Source organism: Thamnophis sirtalis, unplaced genomic scaffold (genome assembly GCF_051295495.1).
Source record: "Thamnophis sirtalis isolate CommonGarterSnake01/CBP01778 unplaced genomic scaffold, rThaSir2_p1.2 scaffold_12, whole genome shotgun sequence".
In the NCBI taxonomy this organism is placed as follows: domain Eukaryota; kingdom Metazoa; phylum Chordata; class Lepidosauria; order Squamata; family Natricidae; genus Thamnophis; species Thamnophis sirtalis.
The window spans coordinates 49,846,846-49,868,042 of record NW_028261392.1 but is presented as its reverse complement, the minus strand read 5'-3'; the positions used below and the strand labels follow the sequence as shown (position 1 = coordinate 49,868,042).

Sequence of the window (21,197 nt, the reverse complement as noted above, 5' to 3'; positions counted from 1 at the left end):
TTATGTAGATGAAGAGGGAAGAATTTTGATGGTGGAAATTATGGATATCAAAAAAACACTTCTAATTGGAATCTATGCCCCCAATGAAAAACAAGATGAATTTTATAAAAAGTTACATAAAAGAATTTTAGACTTAGACTATGCTGATATTTGTATGATGGGAGATTTTAATGGCAATGTGAACCAGAATATGGACTATAAAACACACAAAACAAAAAAGCTAAATAGAAAATTGCTGCCGAAATCTTTCTTTAGGATGATAGATGAAATAAATTTAAAAGATATATGGAGAGAAAGAAATGCCAAAAAAGAACAATACACTTTTTATTCAAATAGACATTCATCATTTTCTAGAATAGATATGATATGGGCTTCAGCAGAATTGATCTGCAATGTACAAGAAATTGAGATTGGAGCAAGCACTTGGGCGGATCACAACCCAATCTCAATTAAATGGAAAAGCCAAACGGCAAGATCTAGATGGACATTAAATAATACCATATTGAAAGAAAAAGACTTTGTACAAAAAATGGAAAAAGAGTTAGTCCTTTTCTTTAAAGAAAATAGGAAAGAAGATACATCAATGCAGAATCTTTGGGATACAATGAAGGCTGTTACTAGAGGTCTGCTAATAGACTATACAAGGAAGAGAAACTTAAAGAAAAGACAAATGCATGAAGCTTTCGATAATTATTACAAAATACTTGAAAGAGAATTACAGAGATTGCCACAAAAAAGAGATGTCAAGATAAAAATGGATAAAATTAAACATGAAATGGACCTACTGGAAAAAGAAGAACTGGCACAAAAAATTAGAGGTGCTAAACAGAATTATTTTGAAAATGCAAATAAACCAGGCAGATGGTTGGCATATAAGCTGAAAAAAAGAGAGAGGAACAAAGAAAATATTTCAATTTAGAGATGAACAAGGACAACAAATTCAGTATGGAAATATGAGGAAAAAAATTATACAAGATTATTATGCTAAGCTCTACGAACAAGAGAAGGTGGAGGAGGGAGGAGTCAAAAAGTACTTACAGGATGCCAATCTCCCCCAGATATCAGATGAAACTAGAACAATGCTAGAAAGTAAAATAACAATGATGGAGCTAACGGATGCACTTAAAAAACAAAATAACGGAAAAGCCCCAGGCCCGGATGGACTACCCATGGAATTCTACAGAATATTTGAAGAAATCTTGATTCTCCCACTCTTACAAGTCATGAATGAAGTGATGTCTGAGAGTAGAATACCGAAATCATGGTCAGAAGCATACATTGCATTGCTACCCAAGGAGGAGACCGATTTAACACAAACTAAGAATTATAGACCAATTTCTTTATTAAATTCAGATTATAAGCTATTTGCATGTATAGTAGCAGAGAGACTTAAAAAATATTTAAATAGCTTCATCCACTCAGATCAAAATGGCTTTTTACCTAAGAGACAAATTAAAGATAATATGAGTATTACTTTGGAATACTATGAGGCCCACCCCGAAAAACAAATGGCGTTGATGTTTCTTGATGCACAGAAGGCCTTTGACAATGTGAATTGGCAATTTATGTTTTTACAACTGGAGCAGATGAACTTTGGTAAGAAATTTATTTAAACCATACGAATGATATATCAGAAACAAACAGCAAAGATGGAGAATTAACAGATGCTATTTAAATAGAGGTACGAGACAAGGTTACCCATTATCAACGTTACTCTTTGTCTTAACATTAGAAGTTTTAAATAGATCAGAGAAGAAGAAGAAATAAGAGGAATGAAAATTAAGAAAGAAGAATATAAGCTACAAGCATTTGCAGATGATTTAGTTTTTATTCTTGAAGATCCACTAGAAACAGCACACAAACTGCTAGAAAGAATAGAGGAATATGGAAAAGTAGCAGGCTTGAAAATAAACAAAGACAAAACAAAGATTATGACAAAGAATATGCCAGCAACACAAAAGGAAGAGTTGTCAGAAACTTTGCAGATTCAAATTACAAGTAAGGTTAAATATTTGGGGATATACCTATCACCTAGATGCAGTACTCTCAAGGAGGACAATTATACTAGACTAAAACAACAAATTGCGATTGATGTGATGAAATGGGAAAATTTACAACTATCAATGATGGGAAGAATTTCTACAATTAAAATGAACATTCTACCTAGAATTTTATACCTGTTCCAGACAATCCCACTCAGATTGGGTAAGGATTTTTTTCAAGACCTAAATAAAATAGTTTTGAAGTTTATTTGGCAAGGGAAAAAAGCTAGAATAAAATTTAAATTGTTACAAGATGCTAGAATTAGAGGAGGATTGGGCTTACCTGATTGGGAGTTCTACTACCAAGCAACAAACTTGATGTGGATTAAGGAGTAGATAACACTAAGAAATTCTAGACTATTGAATGTAGAAGGTCATGACTTACTATTGGGATGGCATGCTTTTTTATGGTATAAGGGAACTAAAGCACATGGCTATTTTATAAGACATTATATAAGGGAGGCTTTGTTATTAAACTGGGAAAAGGTTAAAAGATTACATTACTTAAAAATTTCAGTCTGGATATCAACGATTGAAGCATTTTCATATCCAATAATATTTAAAAAGGAACAAACAGATATGTTTAAATATTGAATGCAGAGGGTGAACTCAAGTCTACCCAAGAGTTGAAACAAGAAGGGATAGAAATGAATTGGTATTCATATGTACAGATACAATCTAGATATAATGAAGATAGAAAATCCAAAGGTTTTTACAATAAAATGACTGAGACAAAATTTTAACAGGTACTGATGAAAAAGTAATTTAAAAACTATGCGGATATTTATTGGAGATTAAATTACAAGAAGAACAAGTGAAAGAAACTATGATTGCTTGGGGGGAAAACTTTAGGTACGGGATTGATTTAGAGAAATAGCAGAAACTGTGGTCTCAAAACTATAAAATGACAATGTCTACTGCATATAGAGAAAATTTGTATAAGATGTTTTACAGGTGGCATCTACCCCCAACGAGAATTGCAAGAATGTCCAAGAATAAATCAGAAAAGTGTTGGAAATGTCATCAGATACCGGGCTCATATTACCACATGTGGTGGACTTGCATTGAAGCTAAAAGATACTGGACTAAAATCCACATGTGGTTGGAGAAAATGACACACAAACAAATAGACTTTAAACCAGAGGTCTTTTTATTGGGAATCATACCAGAAATCTATAACAAAGACTTAAAATATCTAATTGTAAATGTGTAAAAAGCAGTCAGAATCATATTTGCAAAAAACTGGAAAAATGAAACAATACCAAAACAGGAAGAAGTTATTTGAAAAATAATGGACTGTGCTGAAATGAGTAAACTGACACTTGAAATCAGAGAACAAGAGGACGAGCAATTTTATAAGATATGGGACTTGTTTTATCAGTGACTGGGGGAAAAAACTTGGAAATGAAAAATGTTTTACTCATGTTTTAACTGAAGGAGTTAAATGATAACACAATCATGCTGTGAAAAAGATTAACAAAGATACAATGAAAAACTGATACATCTATGAATTGAATACTTTAGAAATTTTTGCTTTAAAAAGGATAACAACGATTTTATGTATACTTGATAGAGGATTGGTGATATAATGTATAATCTTAAGAACATATTACAATATATCTTGTTGATAAATAATTTTAATAAGGGAATAATTAAAAATTGGTATATATATGTAGCGACTATTTGGAATATTTTGTTGAAAAATGAAGGAATAAGATTTCTGTTTGAAGGTATGAGGTACAAGGATAACAATAAACATAAGCATACCTGATAGTTGATTGGTGGAATTATGTATAATGGAAAATAGTGATATATAAATATAAATGGTTGGTAGAAAAAATCTTTTCTTTTACATGGGGATTATATAAAGGTATACTGTTATCAAATAGATAATCAAGAATATAAGGGAACTATGATTTATTGGAAAAAAATAATACTAATCGTAATTGAACATATACTGTACAATGAAAGTGAGGTATTTAGTTATACTAGATGAAAAATCTGTGATGGTAAATGTTATTCGAGAATATGGATGTTAAAACACCTGTAACCAAATGACATGCTGTATGTGATGATGCTTTTTTTGTTTTGTTTTTTGTTTTGTTTTTAGTGTTTGTGTAATAAAAATAAAAATTTCTAAAAGAAAAAAAAGGTGGTAGTAGGGAGGGCGGAAGTCATTCTAATAGCCCCACACTGGCCAGGAGGGTGTCATTCGTGGATCTGGTGCACCTATCCTCAGCTCTGCCTTGGCGAATCCTGGGGGAGGAAATCTCATTGAGACAGGGGACCCTGGTTCATCCAGAGCCCCAGTGGCTCCAGTTGACCACCTGGCAATTGAGCAGTGGCAACTAGTGGCAGCAAGCCTTTCAGCCAGGGTGATAAGGACCATTGAAGCCTCTAGGAGGCTGTCGACCACGAGGATTTATAATTCCACGTGGTCCGTGTTCGTTTCTTGGTGCCAGGCCTCCCACACTGATCCAGTGACAGCATAGGTTCCCCAGGTCCTTGAGTTCTTGCAGGATGGATTGGAAAAGGCCCTTTCCCACAACATAATCCGCAGGCAGGTGGCAGCTTTGTCCACAGTGCTAGAAGGGGAAGGGCTACAACTTCTGGCTCAGCATCCGGTAGTCCGTAGATTCCTCAGAGGGGCTGCAAACTTGTAGCCGCCAGTAATGCATAGATTCCCTACATGGGATTTCCCTACCGTTCTGCAAGCAATCACACTAGAACCATTTGAGCAATTAAGGTCAGTCAATTTAAAGTTCCTTACCCTGAAGGTGGTCTTTCTGGTGGCAATCACTTCAGCTTGAGTATTTCCAAGCTCGGGGCATTTCCTCCAGAGCGGATCTTTGCATCTTCCATGATAATTGAGTAGTATTGCAGCTTGATCCCGCATTCCTGCCTAAGGTAAATTCACCTTTTCACTGGGCTCAGGAGGTGATTTTGCCCGGAACCAACTAGAGATAGGGGATGCCTTTGGCATCACCTGGATGTCGGGTGCACCTTGTGTATTTATTTGAAGGGGACTTCTAGCCTTAGAAGGACAGAAGAGTTATTTGTTTCCTTTCAACCATCGACTTTGGGGATGGATAGGATGATGGATTAGGTTAGCAATTGCAAAGGCACATGAGGCCAAGCACATTCCAGTGCCAGCAGGCATCACAGTCCACTCTACAAGAGTGCGATAACTTCAGCAGCCTGGGCTACCCAGGTGCTGATTGAGGATATTTGTAAGGCAGTGCCATTGCCCTTCATTAAACATTACAGGTTGGATGCCTTTGCGTCCACAGAAGCATCATTCAGCCAAAGGGTGTTGCAGCAAGTTCTCACCACAGAGAGGACTCCAGACCAGTGAGGTTCCCCCCCCCCCCATGGGACTGCAGCTTTGGTATGTCCCAATCCTGTATCCTCCTGCAAGCTTCTCTGGAAAAGAACAGTTGGTCTTACCTGAACTGTAGTTTTTGGAGACTTGCAGGAGGGTACAGGTCCCACCCTGAGCATTAGGTCCGTAGTTAGTAGTGATCAAGTGGGGGATAGAGTTTTTTGTTTTTCTCCCCCTCTGACTTGTTTTCGGGTGCTTCTTGGAGCTAATTCTTTGCTGAAACTGGAGCCAGACAGAGAGAGCAGAGGCATGACTTTAATTCTAACTCAGTCTCTGAACCAATTGGCTGTGACAATACGCAAACCTGTACCCTCCTGCAAGTCTCCGAAAACTACAGATAAGACCAACTGTTCTTTTATGTTTCCAGATGCCCATCTATTTTAGTTTCTGGCCCTCTTCACACCTTGTAATTTCAATGAGGGCAGTTTAAGATGGAATTTTATGCAGTCTTTTTACAATTATGAATGAATTGTCACCACAGGAGGCATCAAAGAGCTGGTGCTTGGACAAGATTAATATTGAATAAATAATTGAGCTCAGGGTTATAGGCTAAGCTAGAAGATGGAAATGGGATCTTGGATGAAGGCAATGGCAAGGCAACATACCGTATATACTCGAGTATAGGCCGACCCGAATATAAGCTGAGGCACCTAATTTTACCACAAAAAACTGGAAAAGTTATTGACTCGAGTATAAGCCTAGGGTGGGAAATGCAGCAGCTACCGGTAAATTTCAAAAATAAAAATAGATACCAATAATGTTTTTGAATATTTATTTCAAAGAAAAACAGTAAACTAGCGGTGTATTCAATGAAATACTTCACTCACCTCATGATGCTGATGTCCCGCTGTGATGATGATGTCCCGTGCAGCCGCGGGAGCGATGTCCCGCCTCCTATGACACACGGCACAGTGATTCCTATCATTGGATCACTGTACCAGAGGAGGTGGGACATCGCTATGTGGCTGCTTGCCATAACAAGGAGGAGGTGGGACATCGTTGCAGAGCGGCAGGAGGGGGAGGAAGGGGAATCGTAAGACAGCCCTGCATTACATTAGAACGTGAGGAGGGGGGATGGTGCGGTGCGCGCTGCGCGGCAAACTGACACAGAGGGAGGGGAAACTCACAGGGGCACTGGGCCATTCACGAGTGTCACCCAGCGGCATGGCCCCGTCCCTTTTTCTCCTCCATTTCGGGCAAATTTTTCACTGACTCGAGTATAAGCCGAGGCGGCTTTTTTCAGCCCAAAAAGTGGGCTGAAAAACTAGGCTTATACTCGAGTATATACAGTAGGCAAAAAATACAGGTTTAGGCAACACCTATATTGTTGCCAAAAAAACCAAAACACCCTATTTGGAACTATCCAAGTGGTCCTTAGACCTTACATCCAATGGTGCCTCTCCTGCTGGCCCTGACATAGCCTCCAGCACTGTTGTATCAGTTGCCACAGCAGACTTCTCCAAGCCCACAGCCTCCAACCCAAGCACTGTACCTTCAGCCATGGTGAGAGCTCTGACAAACTGTCAGGTTCTGAAGGGATAATGAAACCAGCCAAACACAGAAGGTTTGAAATGCAGTTTGTATTCTTCCTTCGGCACGAACTGATCAACAAAGCACTAAGACAATGAATAAATTGTCAGAGCAGTCACCCTGTGCTTCCCACCACCTTTTATACCTACATTGGTAATTAAGATAAGCCGCACCCCGCGCGTGTGCACACCCATCATCTTGTGACCCAGAGCAAAACCACCTGGCAATTATTCATGGATTGTTAGCATGAATTTCTTCAGTTTGTGTAGGTGGGATGGTGAGTCTTGGCAACTGGCCCAGTCTTCTCTCCTGAATGGCAGCTCCAGGCCTTGGAGCTGACATAACGATCATGGGAACAACAAAATGAAGTGAGTCAGATATGAGTGATCTTAATGTGACAAATATGACTCAGGGATGACTGAGCAACCACATAGACACTCTCCAGGATGATATGTCTCCAGTTGATCCCTTAAGGCTTCCAATCAGCCACCGTAGTCAAGTCTATCCACTTGGCTGATCATCATTCTTTTTTCTTCCACTTTTCCCAACATTGTAGACATCTCAAAACAGCTTTGGATTAAGAAACATTGCATATTGGAAAGCAATGGGAATATGTCAGCATACTATGACATACCCATCACTGCCCATGTTGCCATATTCTGGAACAGTTGTAGGTTCTGGGTGATCTTCAAAGACAGCTCTTTGTAGAGCACAGTAATCCAATCATTGGGTGACTGAAGAGCCTCCTGGCCAAGAATGATTGCAATTGGTGCACCCGGTCAATGTGTTAAAAGGCCTCTTGGGCATAGCTGCAACCTCTCTTTAAACATTAGCTATGAGTCTAAAAAGAACCCCAGATTGTGCACAAATCTCATATAGGGAACTACAATTAATTGAAGACAGAAATGGGTGGACCAAACACGCAGAGCCACTCAATTTTATCACAACTGAGCCAGTATCTATCACCTGCTCTGCACAGCATTCAGACACCAAATTTCAACAGCATCACTTAGTTGTCCTGTGAGCAACTTCAACAGAACCTTCAACAGCATTAGGTGCTTAGCCCTGGGGTCAAGATGTATAATCAACGTATTGATTATACTTACCCCAAAACTGACAGATGGCTTCAACGGTTTCATCTGGATGTTAAACAAGACTATCTCTTTGCCAACCTGAAGTCATTCTGTTTCACTATGTTCCATATTTGCCATATTTCATTTAGACAGCGGCTTTCTATCCCATGTCTGTCTATTTCTTATGAGGATTCTAATATTCAGTCTTTTCTAAGCACATTCCACAGCTTGATATGAATGATACAATCAAAGGCCTCTTTATAATCAATGAAGCATATTTTGATTTTTTGATATTTTTATCTTTTTCAATTATTCAGTAAGGGATATCAGGAATAATGTCTTCTATACCTTAGCTTTTTCTAAGGTCATCTTAACAATCTTGCTTTTCTATTTACATATAAACTAATCTGCTGAATGATTCCAAGCATTATTTTGCTAATATATGAAATTAAGGATATTGATGGTTTGCATACTATTAAATTTCCTTTCTTTATATTTATATGTACATTGCCTACAATTACAGGTAGTTCTTGACTTACAACCACAACGGAGCCCAGAATTTATGTTGCTGAGTGAAAAATTTATTACGGGATTTTTGTCCCATTTAATGAATTTTCTTGCCACATGTTTTAAGCAAATCACTGCAATTGTTAAATTATTAACAGTTGTTAAGTGAATCTGGCTTCCCCATTGACTTTACTTGTCAGAACATTATAAAAGAGGATCACATGACCCCAGAACACTTCAACTATCATAAATGCGAGGCAGTTGTCAAGCATCCGAATGTAAATCACATGACCTTAGAGATGCTGCCATGATCATGTGAAAAACAGTCATAAGTCACTTTTTTCACTGTTGAAAAAAGTTGTAACTTCAAACAGCCACCAAATGAACAGTTGTAAGTTGAGGACTACCTGTACAGGCTTAGTAGTGACTGAGTGCTAATTTAACATCCTCTTACAGAATAACAGGAGGTCATCTAGTCCAACTCCCTGCTCAAGCAGCAGATCCTATTCCATTGGACCCTGGTCCAATGAAAAACTCTACAAAAGAGTTGGTTTGCATTCATCCAAGAAAGGGGGTGGGTTACTTGGCATTAAATTCACAGATTTTTTTGGATAAACATTTAAACTGAACAGTGGGAACAGAGAATTAATTGACACAGAACATTTCTGTCCTCAGCAATTTAAAATTAATTGGGTTATCAGTGCATGTAACATAGATGTTTGTGCGGGTAAGATTATCAGCCCTGCTGTCAAGCAAAACCAAGCATTTAATAATGAGTGACATACCATGTGCATGAATCATACAAGTGGCAAGAAAATAGGGGCAGGCAGGCACAACATAGTGTGAAGTTCCCAGAAGATGACATAATTAATTTATGAGCCTCGAGACAAAGTTCAAAAGAAATCCATTTATTTATTAGGATCAACATTCTGGCATGTCTTTCTGCGGAGCCGAAACTGATTTTCACTTAATGCCGTCTGAATTTTACCCCTGTGTCCCCTCCCCTATGCCTTGATCATAAATTACATTCACCAACAAGGTGCTATGGCAGGTTATGGACATGCACATGCCAACTGCAAAAATATGAGACCTAACTCTGGCCAAAAGTATGCATGGAATTCTCCTCCCTTCTCTATGCCACTTGATAGTAGTCATGGCAACACTTTACAAGTTCACATCCGGCTCCCCTCACTTCCCAAAAGTGACCTGTGTAAAACAAACAATTTGAGTACAGGTTTATAACTTAGGCAGGGACATGCAGTCACTAGAGGCAGGGGAGGCGGGGCCTCACCAGTCTCCTCAGAAAAAGGAAAGAATTTTAAAGAATTTTTTAAAAATAATTAAAGCCAAGGTATCTAGACTCCTTTCAGTCTGGTTTCAGGCCTGGGTACAGCATGGAAACCGCTTTGGTCGCCCTGACCGATGATCTCTGGCGGGCCAGGGATACAGGATATTCCTCTATCCTGGTGCTTCTTGACCTCTCAGCGGCCTTCGATACCATCGATCATGGTATCCTTCTGCGTCCCTGGTTTTATGCCCTCTCTGGCCTTTGATCTTGATCTTGTATTCTGATTGGTTGTCAGACTCCCATGGGGCCATGCAGGGGCAACTCTCTAGGCTGCATTTTGAATCCAGGTTTGGTTGAGTTCTCAGATGCCATGTGGGGAGTTGGGTAAAGGGCCAATATTATCATGCCTTAATCCAATCCTCTCTGGAGCTGAAGGGGAGAACTCTTTATTATGTAAAGGGACTGGCTTGGGTTTCTTAATGGCCTATTGACAAAGTGGGTGGGGGCAGGAAGCTGCAGGGAGGTATTCTGTCTTTATAAAACATGTTTCTTCCTTTTCACATCCAGAGAAATATTTTGTCTTTTCAATATTTCCTACGATATTTCATTTTTCTGGGAGAGGGCTGGGTGATAACTTCCTACAAGTCACTTTGTAAAAGAAGGCAATACGTTTTTAAAATAATCATTTTGGAGTTGTAGTGAGAAGGAAAGAGCTGGGATGACAGGCTACACCTGTTCTGGGTGCAAGATCCTTAGTTATAAAGGCAAAATATTTTCCCAGCATTATTCCTGTTTCTTTTTTTCTGGACAGATTACAATATTCAACTGGAGTTTTAGGAGCAGTTTATCATAGCTCCTGAGACATCAGGATCCTAAGAAACTAGGGTTGAGATAGTTTACCTTATATAACCAATCTTTTATATATCACCAATCTTTTGGACTTCAGGGACCACTAAATTCATGATTTTAAATCCTGCGGACCACTAATATGAATCCAATGCGCCTCTCGCTGAAGCACCTGGACTCCCAGTGATGGGATGAGATCCTTCAGACACTTAAGTTTGGCCTGTTTCTTCAATCTTAAACACTCAGAGTCATTTGGATCCATTTCCCACAGAAAACAAAACACAGGGATCTTTCATCTCTCATTCACCTCTCTCTTTCATCTCACAGGCCAGCCAGTGTCTTGGGGAGGAGAAATCACATGTCTCCCAATCACACAGCACCAACAAGGGCTGGAAGAAACGCCCAAAAGACTCAGCAAGAGATGAAACTTTGTTCCCGTTCTGGAATACGGAGCAAATAATCCCTTGTCTTCCCTTCTCAGGCTAGGCGAGGAGTGAGTGGGAGGGGAGGGCAAGGGGCCGGGTCAGCTAGTGGTGGGTTCAGCCGACACGAAGCCACAGTAGGGGGATGAAAGAGCCGTGGATTGTTGGCACCCGTTGCTTCAGCCCGCCTGCCCCACCCCTTACTGCAACAGCACCATTATCTCATTCTGGCCAGCAAGGGCTGCACTACTCCTTCAAGTTGCACCTCCTGCAAATTTGCAAGTTGCACGTACCTCCACAGATTTCAAGCCCCCCATCACGAGCTGCCTGACCAATCCCATATTTCAGAGCTCTAGTCACAGGAATGGCCCAGGAGCAGCTCCTGCACCGGGGTGCGCCGCTGACCACCAAAAAATTTTCACAGACCACCGGTTGGTGACATCTGTTATATAAAACTGGAGGATTACCTCTGCTTCTCTGAGCATTTTTTCCCTGTTAACTTCCTTGATGCTTTGAGATAGCAATCTGAAAATCCTCCTCTTTTGCTGATCTCTTTTCCATGGTAACCCCTGTATTCTTCCTGATATCTCAAAAGAAAGCCTATAAATAGGACTGGGAGAAATTGTCCAAATAAGCTTCACTACAATGATCCGAGGGAAAGCATATGATGCGTTTGCACTTTGGTTTGGAAAAATACAAACATTTGGGAGAAAATGTTCTGCCCGAACTAGTTTCTCGACCGCGTGGTTTAGTTTAACTTTCCAGTTAATTGAAAGGAGTGCTTAAGCGTAAATCTGGAACCTCATCCAACCCCCCGAAGCAACTTTTTGCATTTTGCTCTCTGCCTCACAGAGTACCGGAAGGCTGCTTTCGGGATCAAAGGCAACCGTCACGAATCCTTTTGGCGCGCAGTAGGAAGCAGTTTGCAGAACAGTTGCTGATGCCCGAGGCAAAAAAAAAAGGGGGGGGGAGCACGAGCAGGTTGCCACACGTTAACCACAAGGTAGGAAGAGTCTCGGAGAGAAGGAATATACATCTGGAAAGCGCCAGAAGCTATGCGGCCGCTCAGGCTCCCTGGTTTTCAGCAATTGCGCTCTCAGCATCTAGCGTTTCTATCCCTCTTCTGCTTCTCCAATTCTCTAACGACGCGTCAGGTGTCCTACCGAAACGAAGTGCGCCTGTGCGGTGGCGGCCGCGCAGTAGCAGCAAGAGTGATACTGTTATCGGTTACGGTTCTTTAAGCGAGGTAGCAGACTGCTGGGGAGAAAAGTAAGCAGCAGCAGCAGCAGCAGCATCTAGGGTGCCGGAGGAGGAAGATGGCTGAGCCGGGAACATCCCGAGCGTCTCCCTTGTATTCGCGGGCTTCAGGTAGGGGCGAAGGAATAGGTGACATGATCCTCTGTGGGTGTGGTTTGTAAGCAAAGCCACCTACTTTGTGGGGAAGCCTGCTGCCTGGGACCTCCCTGTCTTCCTTGCTGGCGCTCCGGGTTCCCTCGGAGCAGGTGTCCTCCCGTTTTTGGTGCCCAAATTGTAGCCGCCACCCGGTGTTCCTATTTTTCGGTTCCACACAAGCCTCATAAAGAGCCACTCTGTAGTAGCGAGGTTTGTTTGCGAGGGTGTGTGCAGTGGCATTTGGTAGGCGGGTTCGTTGGAAATGATTACGTGGGAAGCAAACAGTCTTGGGAAGGTGAGGAATGGAAGGTTGGATGTACAACAGTAATGAATGGAGGCCTTGCGGGAGGTGGAGGACCGAAGAAACAAGAGTGCTGTTTTATTCCTAGCCGTCTGAGATATTAACTAGCATAGGAATAGGTGAAGTAAGAAGAAGGATAAACAATTGATATTTGTGTGGTGGGGCTTTTTCGCCCAGACAGCAGTCAGTTTTTTAAAAAAATTCTCCAGACAAAGACTTAGAAAATGCTAGGAATAGATTCTTTTGGCAGAAGGGAAAGTGAAATACATCCTTGTGCTAGAAATGATAAAGATTTTTAAATTCCTTGTGTGTCCCTGCGGTGAGGTTTATGGCTGATGAGGCAAGCAGGCAAAAGCCGCCCCGGCGCTATGTCCGACATAGAGGCGCTTCTATGCCGGACATAGCGCCGGGGCGGCTTTTGCCTGCTTTCAAGAGGCAAAAGCTGCCCTGCCGCTAACTTTACTCCAGTCATGTAATGCGTTGATTGTGGTAAAACATTCAATTGCTGTTATTTTTACAATGAGTTAATGTTAGCAGAAGTATAATCAGCTAAATAAGAAATATGAGCTATATGTAGAAGAATCTATTCCAAAACACTTGAAGGAACTTCAACTGTTTGCTTAAACAAATTAACAAAAAATCATGTCTTCTTTGTGGAATATTAGAAAGATTCCTGACAGCAAGTTAATGTGTCTTAAAACTTCATGGCGACTTCCTCTTTTCCTTATATCAAGTAGTGAAATAATCTTTCATTTGCCTAGGGCTGAATAAGATGTATGAACATGTACTAAGGCAAAGGGGCTTCATTTTGTTATAAAGTATAAATCAAGGGACGTATTGGTTTGGCTCAATCAACTAATCTATGATTTGTTTTTGGCTTAACCTATTGTGTGAACACAGCAATTGTGATCTATAAATCCATAGTTTAGAACTGATCATGATGTGTAAACAAGATGTGTTACATTAGTATATTAGACTAAGTAACTTCATATATTTTTTCCATTTTTTTTTATTCAAGGGATAAAATACAAACTCACAGAAAATAACCAAGAACAGAACAAAACTAAACAGGACAAAATTGTTTGGGGGAGGGGGCATGATTTTGTTCCTTGATTTGGCAGATATGCCATCTTAGCAAAACGTTTCAGAATCCAATCCTTAAACCTAAATCATAGTTTGCCGGTTGCCTGAAGAAATATCATCTGTTACTGAGATGGATTAGAACTAGTTAAAAGCCAAGCCTTCCTTTCCAAGTTTCTTAAGCGTTTTGAAGCAAATATCATTTAAAGGTCTTACTTAACTCCAAGTGATCTTTTGCATATTGGGGAGGTAAGTAGGCTAAAAACAATTCAGCCTTTTATTTCCTATCAATTCTGGCGCAAGGCAATGGTTTAACCCCCCCCCCCCCAAACACACATATCCCAATAGCGCGGAGGCTGAGGAAAATGAGAGCGGAGAATCAAGCTGCTCATTTTTCTGCAACCTGGCGGGGCAGAGGAAATGAGGCGAGGCGGCCTCAGGTGACAGCCATTTGGAGGTTAAGTTAGAACTTAATATTCTGTTACAACTAAAAGGGAACCGAAGCAAATTGCCAGTGAAGGTTTTTTTTCTTCTATATGTCCAGAGGAAGAACAGACATGTATTTGTCTGGTTTTGGTTTGCTACTGTTTGAGATCCAGAAATTGTGGCAAAAAATAAACTCTTATTTTGATAAATAGGATAGAACGTATAATTGATATGTTGCCAAATTATTTATATATATATATATATATATATATATATATATATATATATATATATATATATATATATGTGTGTGTGTGTGTGTGTGTGTGTGTGTGTGTGTGTGTGTGTGTGTGTGTGTGTGTGTGTGTGTGTGTGTGTGTCACAACCCCTGGTAAGCCCCAATTATGGGAGGAAGCTAACTGCTTCCAACATCTGTCAATCGGCTCGTCACAAGAGTCCATCACGACAGAAACCCAATATTTTTACTGTTGCTTTTTGTTATATTTGTGTTTTTTATTTTTTATTAGTCTCCCTTTATTTATTTATCAGCACAAATAAAATATATATATATATATATATATATATATATATATATATATATATATATATATATATATATATATATATATATATACACACACACACATATACATACACACACATACACACATACACACATTCAATTTCATTGAAACCCACAATGAGTACACCATGCCTCTGTGCATGGCTTTCATTGACTATGAGAAGACATTTGGCTCAGTGTTCCAGCAAGCAATAATCAATGCATTACTAATTATGCACAAAGACATAGGTTGCCCTGTGAAATGCATATAAGATTTGCAAAAAAAGCTGTCAGAGATGAAATCTATAAAAGAAGAAGGGATGAACAGCTGGTCTATAAAAGAAAAGAAGTCATAACCCTCAAACAGATACCAAAGAGAATCAGAGAGCAAAGAAGGAATTACCAATTTCTCTCCACACAACTGATAAAATATAAAATAATGTTCCGCTGGTTGTTCTGCATGTTAATATTCTGGTCATTAACAGAGCTATTTCCCAGGGTATTGAGGCAGGCATGCATCAGAGGGGCAAGCGCACTTTCAAGACCCGGCATCTGCAACCCACAGTAGCTCCCAGAAATGCTTTTGTCTCCCAAGATCCCCAGTCTCCACATTCTTCTCTAGACTCTGAGGATTCGGAATGGGAGGAGGAGGATTTCCTACCCAGGCAAGAAGCTGAATTCTCTGGGGACGAGGGTGGCACCTCCGAAAAGCCAACCTTTTGAGGTCTTTTTAAACTAGCCAGTTTCAAAACGGTTTTGGATAAGGCTAAGATAGCGACCCGCATGGGATCCAAGCCCCCAGTTCAGGCGGTTAATGACCCAGATGACCTTTCTGGGGACCTCTTTGAGGAACCAGTGACAGCCCAGGAGACAGTGCCAATCCCCAAACTTTTTCTTAACATGGTTCAGAAGCAGTGGGCGCAGCCTGCCACCATGTCTACCCCCAGTAGCAATGATAAGAAATTGTACATGGTTGATGCCAGTCTGGAGGACTTGCTTAAGCTACCTCCTATCGATTCTCCTGTGGCAGCCCTTACCTCTACCTCTGTCCTCCCGCCTGATTTATTGGAAGTCTCAAGGCGGAGGATAAGAAGTCTAAGACCGCTTGTCATAAGACGCACCAAGCGGCCGTTTGGGCAATTAAAACATCTGCATCGGCTTCTTTCCTTTCCAGGGCCGCCCTTCTCTGGTTGAGGCAACTATTGACTAAGATTCCGGCCAGGGATACCAAATTAAGGCAGGATATCAATAAGATTGTGGCAGCCACTGAGTATACTGCCAATGCCATCCTGAGCGCGGCCAAATTCGCCTCGTGGGCCCTGGCGTCCAATGTCATTACAAGAGGCGTCTCTTGTGGCTTAGACACTGGAACGTGGACATCTGCTCCAAGTGGAAGCTAGTCTCTGCTCCCTTTAAGGGGGGCAAGCTTTTTGGGGAGGTCCTGGACCCGGTCCTAGTAGAGAACAAGGACAAAAAGAAAGTGATGCCATCGGTCATTAAGAAATCTGACCAGAAGGGCTCCTACTCCTACAGGAGGCAGCCTTTTCGGAATGCGGAACCATCCTCTAGTTCCGCTCCGCCCCATCGGCTGTACTCCCAACAGGCTGACCGGTCCCAGGACCATCAGTCGTTTCGAGGCGGGGTCGCCAGCAGCACTATTCCAGTTGCCCCTTTCAGGGGGGGGGTCTGGTTCCCAAGAGAAATATATAATGAAGTGACTTTCAATCTTCATCAAACAAGTATAAGCAAATTGAGTGACACTATTTTTTTCACTCCCAGTAAAGTTACAAGTATATTTTCATCCCATATTCCCTTTCTTATGCATAAACAATCTATGAAACATCATATTTTCAATCCTAGTGTCAGCTGTATGTTCATGAAGGATTGTCAGAAGGAACCCTGTATCTAGTTTTAACCTTGTTCAAATAAACCAATCTTAAATTCCTTATTTACTTCTAATATTTGATCTTTGGTTCAATCAAACATTTTCATATAATTTGACCTCTTCATTTCTTCTTTGTACTGTTGTGTAGAGTTCTTTAAGGCTTTAACAAGCTTATTTTGTAAATCCAATACAAAAAATGTCCAGATTACTCATTGTTTGCCATTTGTATTTCCCTTTTTAAAATTTAAAATCTAAGCCAGTTTCATTTTTAGATCCAATGAAACATTTTTTGTAATTAATTATTTTGGTCTGTCAGTTGTAAATCCACTTCCAATACCATATTTATCTTATCAAATAAAATTTGTTCTGTATCTTTTATTATTTCAATTTTGTCTTTTGGTATATTTACTTTTATAAACTCTCTGGTATAAAGCTGTAATCTGCTTCTCAAATTTGCTTTATTGTTGTATCTTTTTAAATACAGAATTCTGCCAAAAAATTTAACAAATTAATCTTACCATAATAATTGAATTTACTATTGCTGAAGGAGAAAAATGTTATTCTTTTTCTTTTTTTTAATAAAACGTTTTTATTAACATTCCATCCTTTCTTAAACAGTATGTCATCTGGGTACAAATTTCTCTGTGCAATAACCATCAGAATTTACAACATCATTCACTACATATATATTAATTCTCTAATCTTACAGTATATAAAATAATTGAGCTTAGTAAACCTGTTCATGTTTTCCTCTTAACATATCTTCTAATAAAAATATAATAATAATATTAAGCATAATAATCCTCCTAATATTATACAAATAATTATCATATTATTTACATCTGTCCTTCTATTTTCTACTCTTCTTTAATCTCCTTTATTTCCATTTTTATTCTCTAACCATTGATAAAATAATTCCCATATCATTCATTCATTCATTCATTCATTCATATATATACATATACATATACATATACATATACATATACATATACATATACATATACATATACATATACATATACATATACATATACATATACATATACATACATACATACATACATACATACATACATATATATATATTTATAAATAACATTTATATGTCGCCCAATCCCGAAGGACTCCAGGCAGCTTACAAAAAAGAGGGGAAAAAGACACATAACGAACATATAACGAAAAAAAACGGTTTAAAATAGCAACACTTCATACATTCATTCTAATCGGGGCTGGACCTCAACAGTGAGGTCAACAGCCCCAGGCCTGCCGAAACAGCCAAGTTTTTACAGCTTTCCTGAAGGCCATGAGAGTGGGTATGATCCGGATCTCTGGGTGTAGCTGATTCCAAAGAGTTGGAGCAGCCACAGAGAAGGCTCTCCTCCAGGGGCCCGCCAGCCGACACTGTCTGGCTGACAGCATCTGAAGGAGGCCCAATCTGTGGGATCTTACTGGCCGCTGGGAGGTATGTGGCAGTAGGCGGTCTCGAAGATACGCTGGCCCTAAGTCATGTAGGGCTTTAAAGGTGATAACCAACACCTTGAATTGCATCCAATTGGTAGCCAGTGCAGATCGCGGAGGACAGGTGTAATGTGGGTGTACCTCGGTGCACCCAATATCGCTCGAGCGGCCGCATTCTGGACTAACTGCAGTCTCCGAACGCTTTTCAAGGGTAGCCCCATGTAGAGCGCATTGCAATAATCCAGCCTTGAGGTGACAAGGGCGTTAGTAACCGTTTGAAGTGCCTCCCGATCCAAATAGGGCCGCAATTGGTACACCAGACACCTAGGCAAAGGCCCCCCTGGTCACAGCCGATAGATGATGTTCCAGTTTCAGCTGTGAATCCAGGAGGACCCCCAAATTGCGGACCCTCTCTGAGGGGCGTAAATTTTCACCCCCCAGGGTTAAGGATGGACTGTCTAAGCTGTCCTTCGGGGGCAGCTTTCAAAGCCACTCAGTCTTATCGGGATTGAGCACAAGTTTGTTCACCCCCATCCAGATCCTAACAGCCTCCAGGTATGGCACATCACGTCCACTGTTACACTGAGCTGGCACGGGGCAGAAAGATACAATTGAGTATCGTCAGCATATTGGTGGTACTTTACCCCATGCTGTTGCATGATCTCACCCAGCGGCTTCATGTAGATATTAAATAGGAGGGGGGACAAGACCGAACCCTGTGGCACACCACATTTGAGGGGCCTAGGGGTCGACATTTGCCCCCCGACCAACACCGACTGCGACCTGTCAGAGAGGTAAGAGGAGAACCACCGTAAAACAGTGCCTCTCCCTCCCACCTCTCCTAGGCGCCGCAGAAGGATACCATGGTCAATGGTATCGAAGGCCGCTGAGAGGTCAAGAAGCACCAGGATAGAGGAATGTCCTCTATCCCTGGCCCACCAGAAATCATTGGTCAGGGCGACCAAAGCGGTTTCCGTGCTATACCCAGGCCTGAAACCGGACTGAAAGGTGTCTAGATAATCCGTTTCATTCAAGGTCCATCGGAGTTGAAGCACCACCACCTTCTCAACAACCTTCCCCAAAACAGGAAGGTTGGAGACAGGACGATAGTTTTTGAGGATAGCTGGGTCCAGGGAAGGCTTCTTGAGGAGGGGTCTTACCACTGTTTCCTTTAATGGTTGCGGGAAAGACCCCTCCTGCAAAGATGCATTATTTATCGTCTGGAGCCAGCTCTAGTTCTCTGCTGGTCGAAACCAGCCAGGAGGGGCACAGGTCCAATAAACAGGTGGAAGCACTCATCACTCCCATGGCCTTGTCCACTTCCTCAGGGGTGAAAAATTCGAACTCATCCCAGAAAATCCGATTAAGACTAACCCTCGGCATCTCAGATGGTACTGCCCAAGCGGAGTCCAGGTCTGTCCGAATCTGAGTGATTTTATCCGACAGAAACTGAACGAACTCAGCTCTTCATTGCAGGGGTTTCCCCGCCTCCTCACCTTTCAGGAGGGAGCGGGTCACCCTAAACCGGGCGGCTGGGCGAGATTCCGTGGACGCAATAAGAGCGTAAAAATGAGTACATTTTGCTGCCTGTATCGCCACTAAGTAAGTCCCGATAAAGGCTCTTAATAGTGATCTATCCGATTCAGAGTTACTAGCCCTCCAATGTCGCTCTAGGCGTCTCTTTTGGCGCTTCATCTCCTAGAGTTCCTCGGTAAACCAAGGTGCCCTCCTGGATCCACTGCCGCGGAGAGGCCTCAAAGGCGCAATCCGATCCAATGCTTCAGCCGCCGCAACGTTCCAGGCAGCGACCAAAGACTCGGCCGGATTGCGGACAAGGGAGTCAGGTATCTCTCAAAGCTCCCTCTGAAATCCCTCCAGGTCCATCAGGCGCCTGGGGCGGAACCACTTAGTCGGCTCTACCTCCCTGCAATGGGGGAGTAGCGTCCTGAAGTCAAGCCTCAGCAAGGAGTGATCTGACCATGACAAAGGCGAGGTTTCTATTCCCCTTAACTCGAGATCACGTCTCCACTGCCCCGAGAGAAATACAAGGTCAAGCGTGTGTCCTGCTCTATGAGTTGGACCCTGAACTACCTGGGTCAAGTCCATGGTTGTCATGGAAGCCATGAACTCCTTTGCCCCATCTGAGTGTTCACCAAGAGACGGCAGATTAAAGTCCCCCAGTACCATTAGTCTGGGGAACTTCACCGCCAACCCGGCTACTGCCTCTAGCAGCACAGGCAGGGCCGTCGTGACGCAGCTGGGAGGTAGATACGTCAACAGCAAGCCCAATTGAACCCCTAGGTCCAACTTCAACTTTCAACTCACCCTCCCTTCCACCTTGGGTCCTGCATCCAAACCGTGAGAGGGCAACTCACCACTTCTGGGCAGCAGACAGGCAATCCTCGGGGAGAGCACGTGCTGGGGCACTGTGTGCCCAACCAGGTGCTTTCTTTTGGGCCTCTCTCCGGAGATAGGCCCGAAAGACGGCTGAGCCTCATTGTGTCATCCCCCCATGCAGCCCTTTGGATGAACACATTTCATTTAATGTAAAATATTTTAGCATTAAAAAGCAATTTTATATCTCATTGTATATATAGCCAGTAAATAACATCAATTACTGCATTTTTATGTTTATGTTCATAAGAAAGACCACCCTGGGACCCAGGTATGGCAATGTGAAATACCATACCACTAATCCAAGTGATGCCCGTGATATTTCTTTTAGGCCTGAGACCTTAGCTTATAACCTTGATAATCTTAGCTTACCACCTTGCTATAAGCTTCTAATGTTTTTCATGCTAGATTTACCTTGATATTTTCTGCAGTAATTCTGTATTGACTTCTGTCTTCTTGAAAAGGGTTTTCTTTTCTTTTCTTTTCTTTTCTCTTTTCCTTCCATTTTCATTTTTTAAAAGATCCATTCTTGACACTGCCAAAACCTGTCTGTCCCAAACAGAACATTTTATCACCTTAGTTCCTCACTAATACCAATGTACAGAA

The 21,197-nt window shown here is 41.4% G+C and overlaps 1 protein-coding gene across 11 annotated transcripts in view; it reads left to right on the top strand.

Moving 5' to 3' along the window:
* The first annotated feature begins 12,273 nt into the window (after positions 1-12,273).
* MAP7D2 (MAP7 domain containing 2) overlaps positions 12,274-21,197 on the top strand; it is a 104,734-nt gene continuing 95,810 nt past the window's right edge. For 5 of the 11 annotated variants that reach the window (XM_087726438.1, XM_087726435.1, XM_087726431.1 and 2 more), the window contains exon 1: positions 12,275-12,458. In XM_087726438.1, coding sequence (XP_087582564.1) covers positions 12,407-12,458 — 52 coding nt within the window. In that variant the 5' untranslated portion in view covers positions 12,275-12,406. Of the gene's footprint in view, positions 12,459-21,197 lie in introns of all 11 variants that reach the window. The other 6 variants (XM_087726428.1, XM_087726430.1, XM_087726426.1 and 3 more) reach the window with 3 other exon arrangements.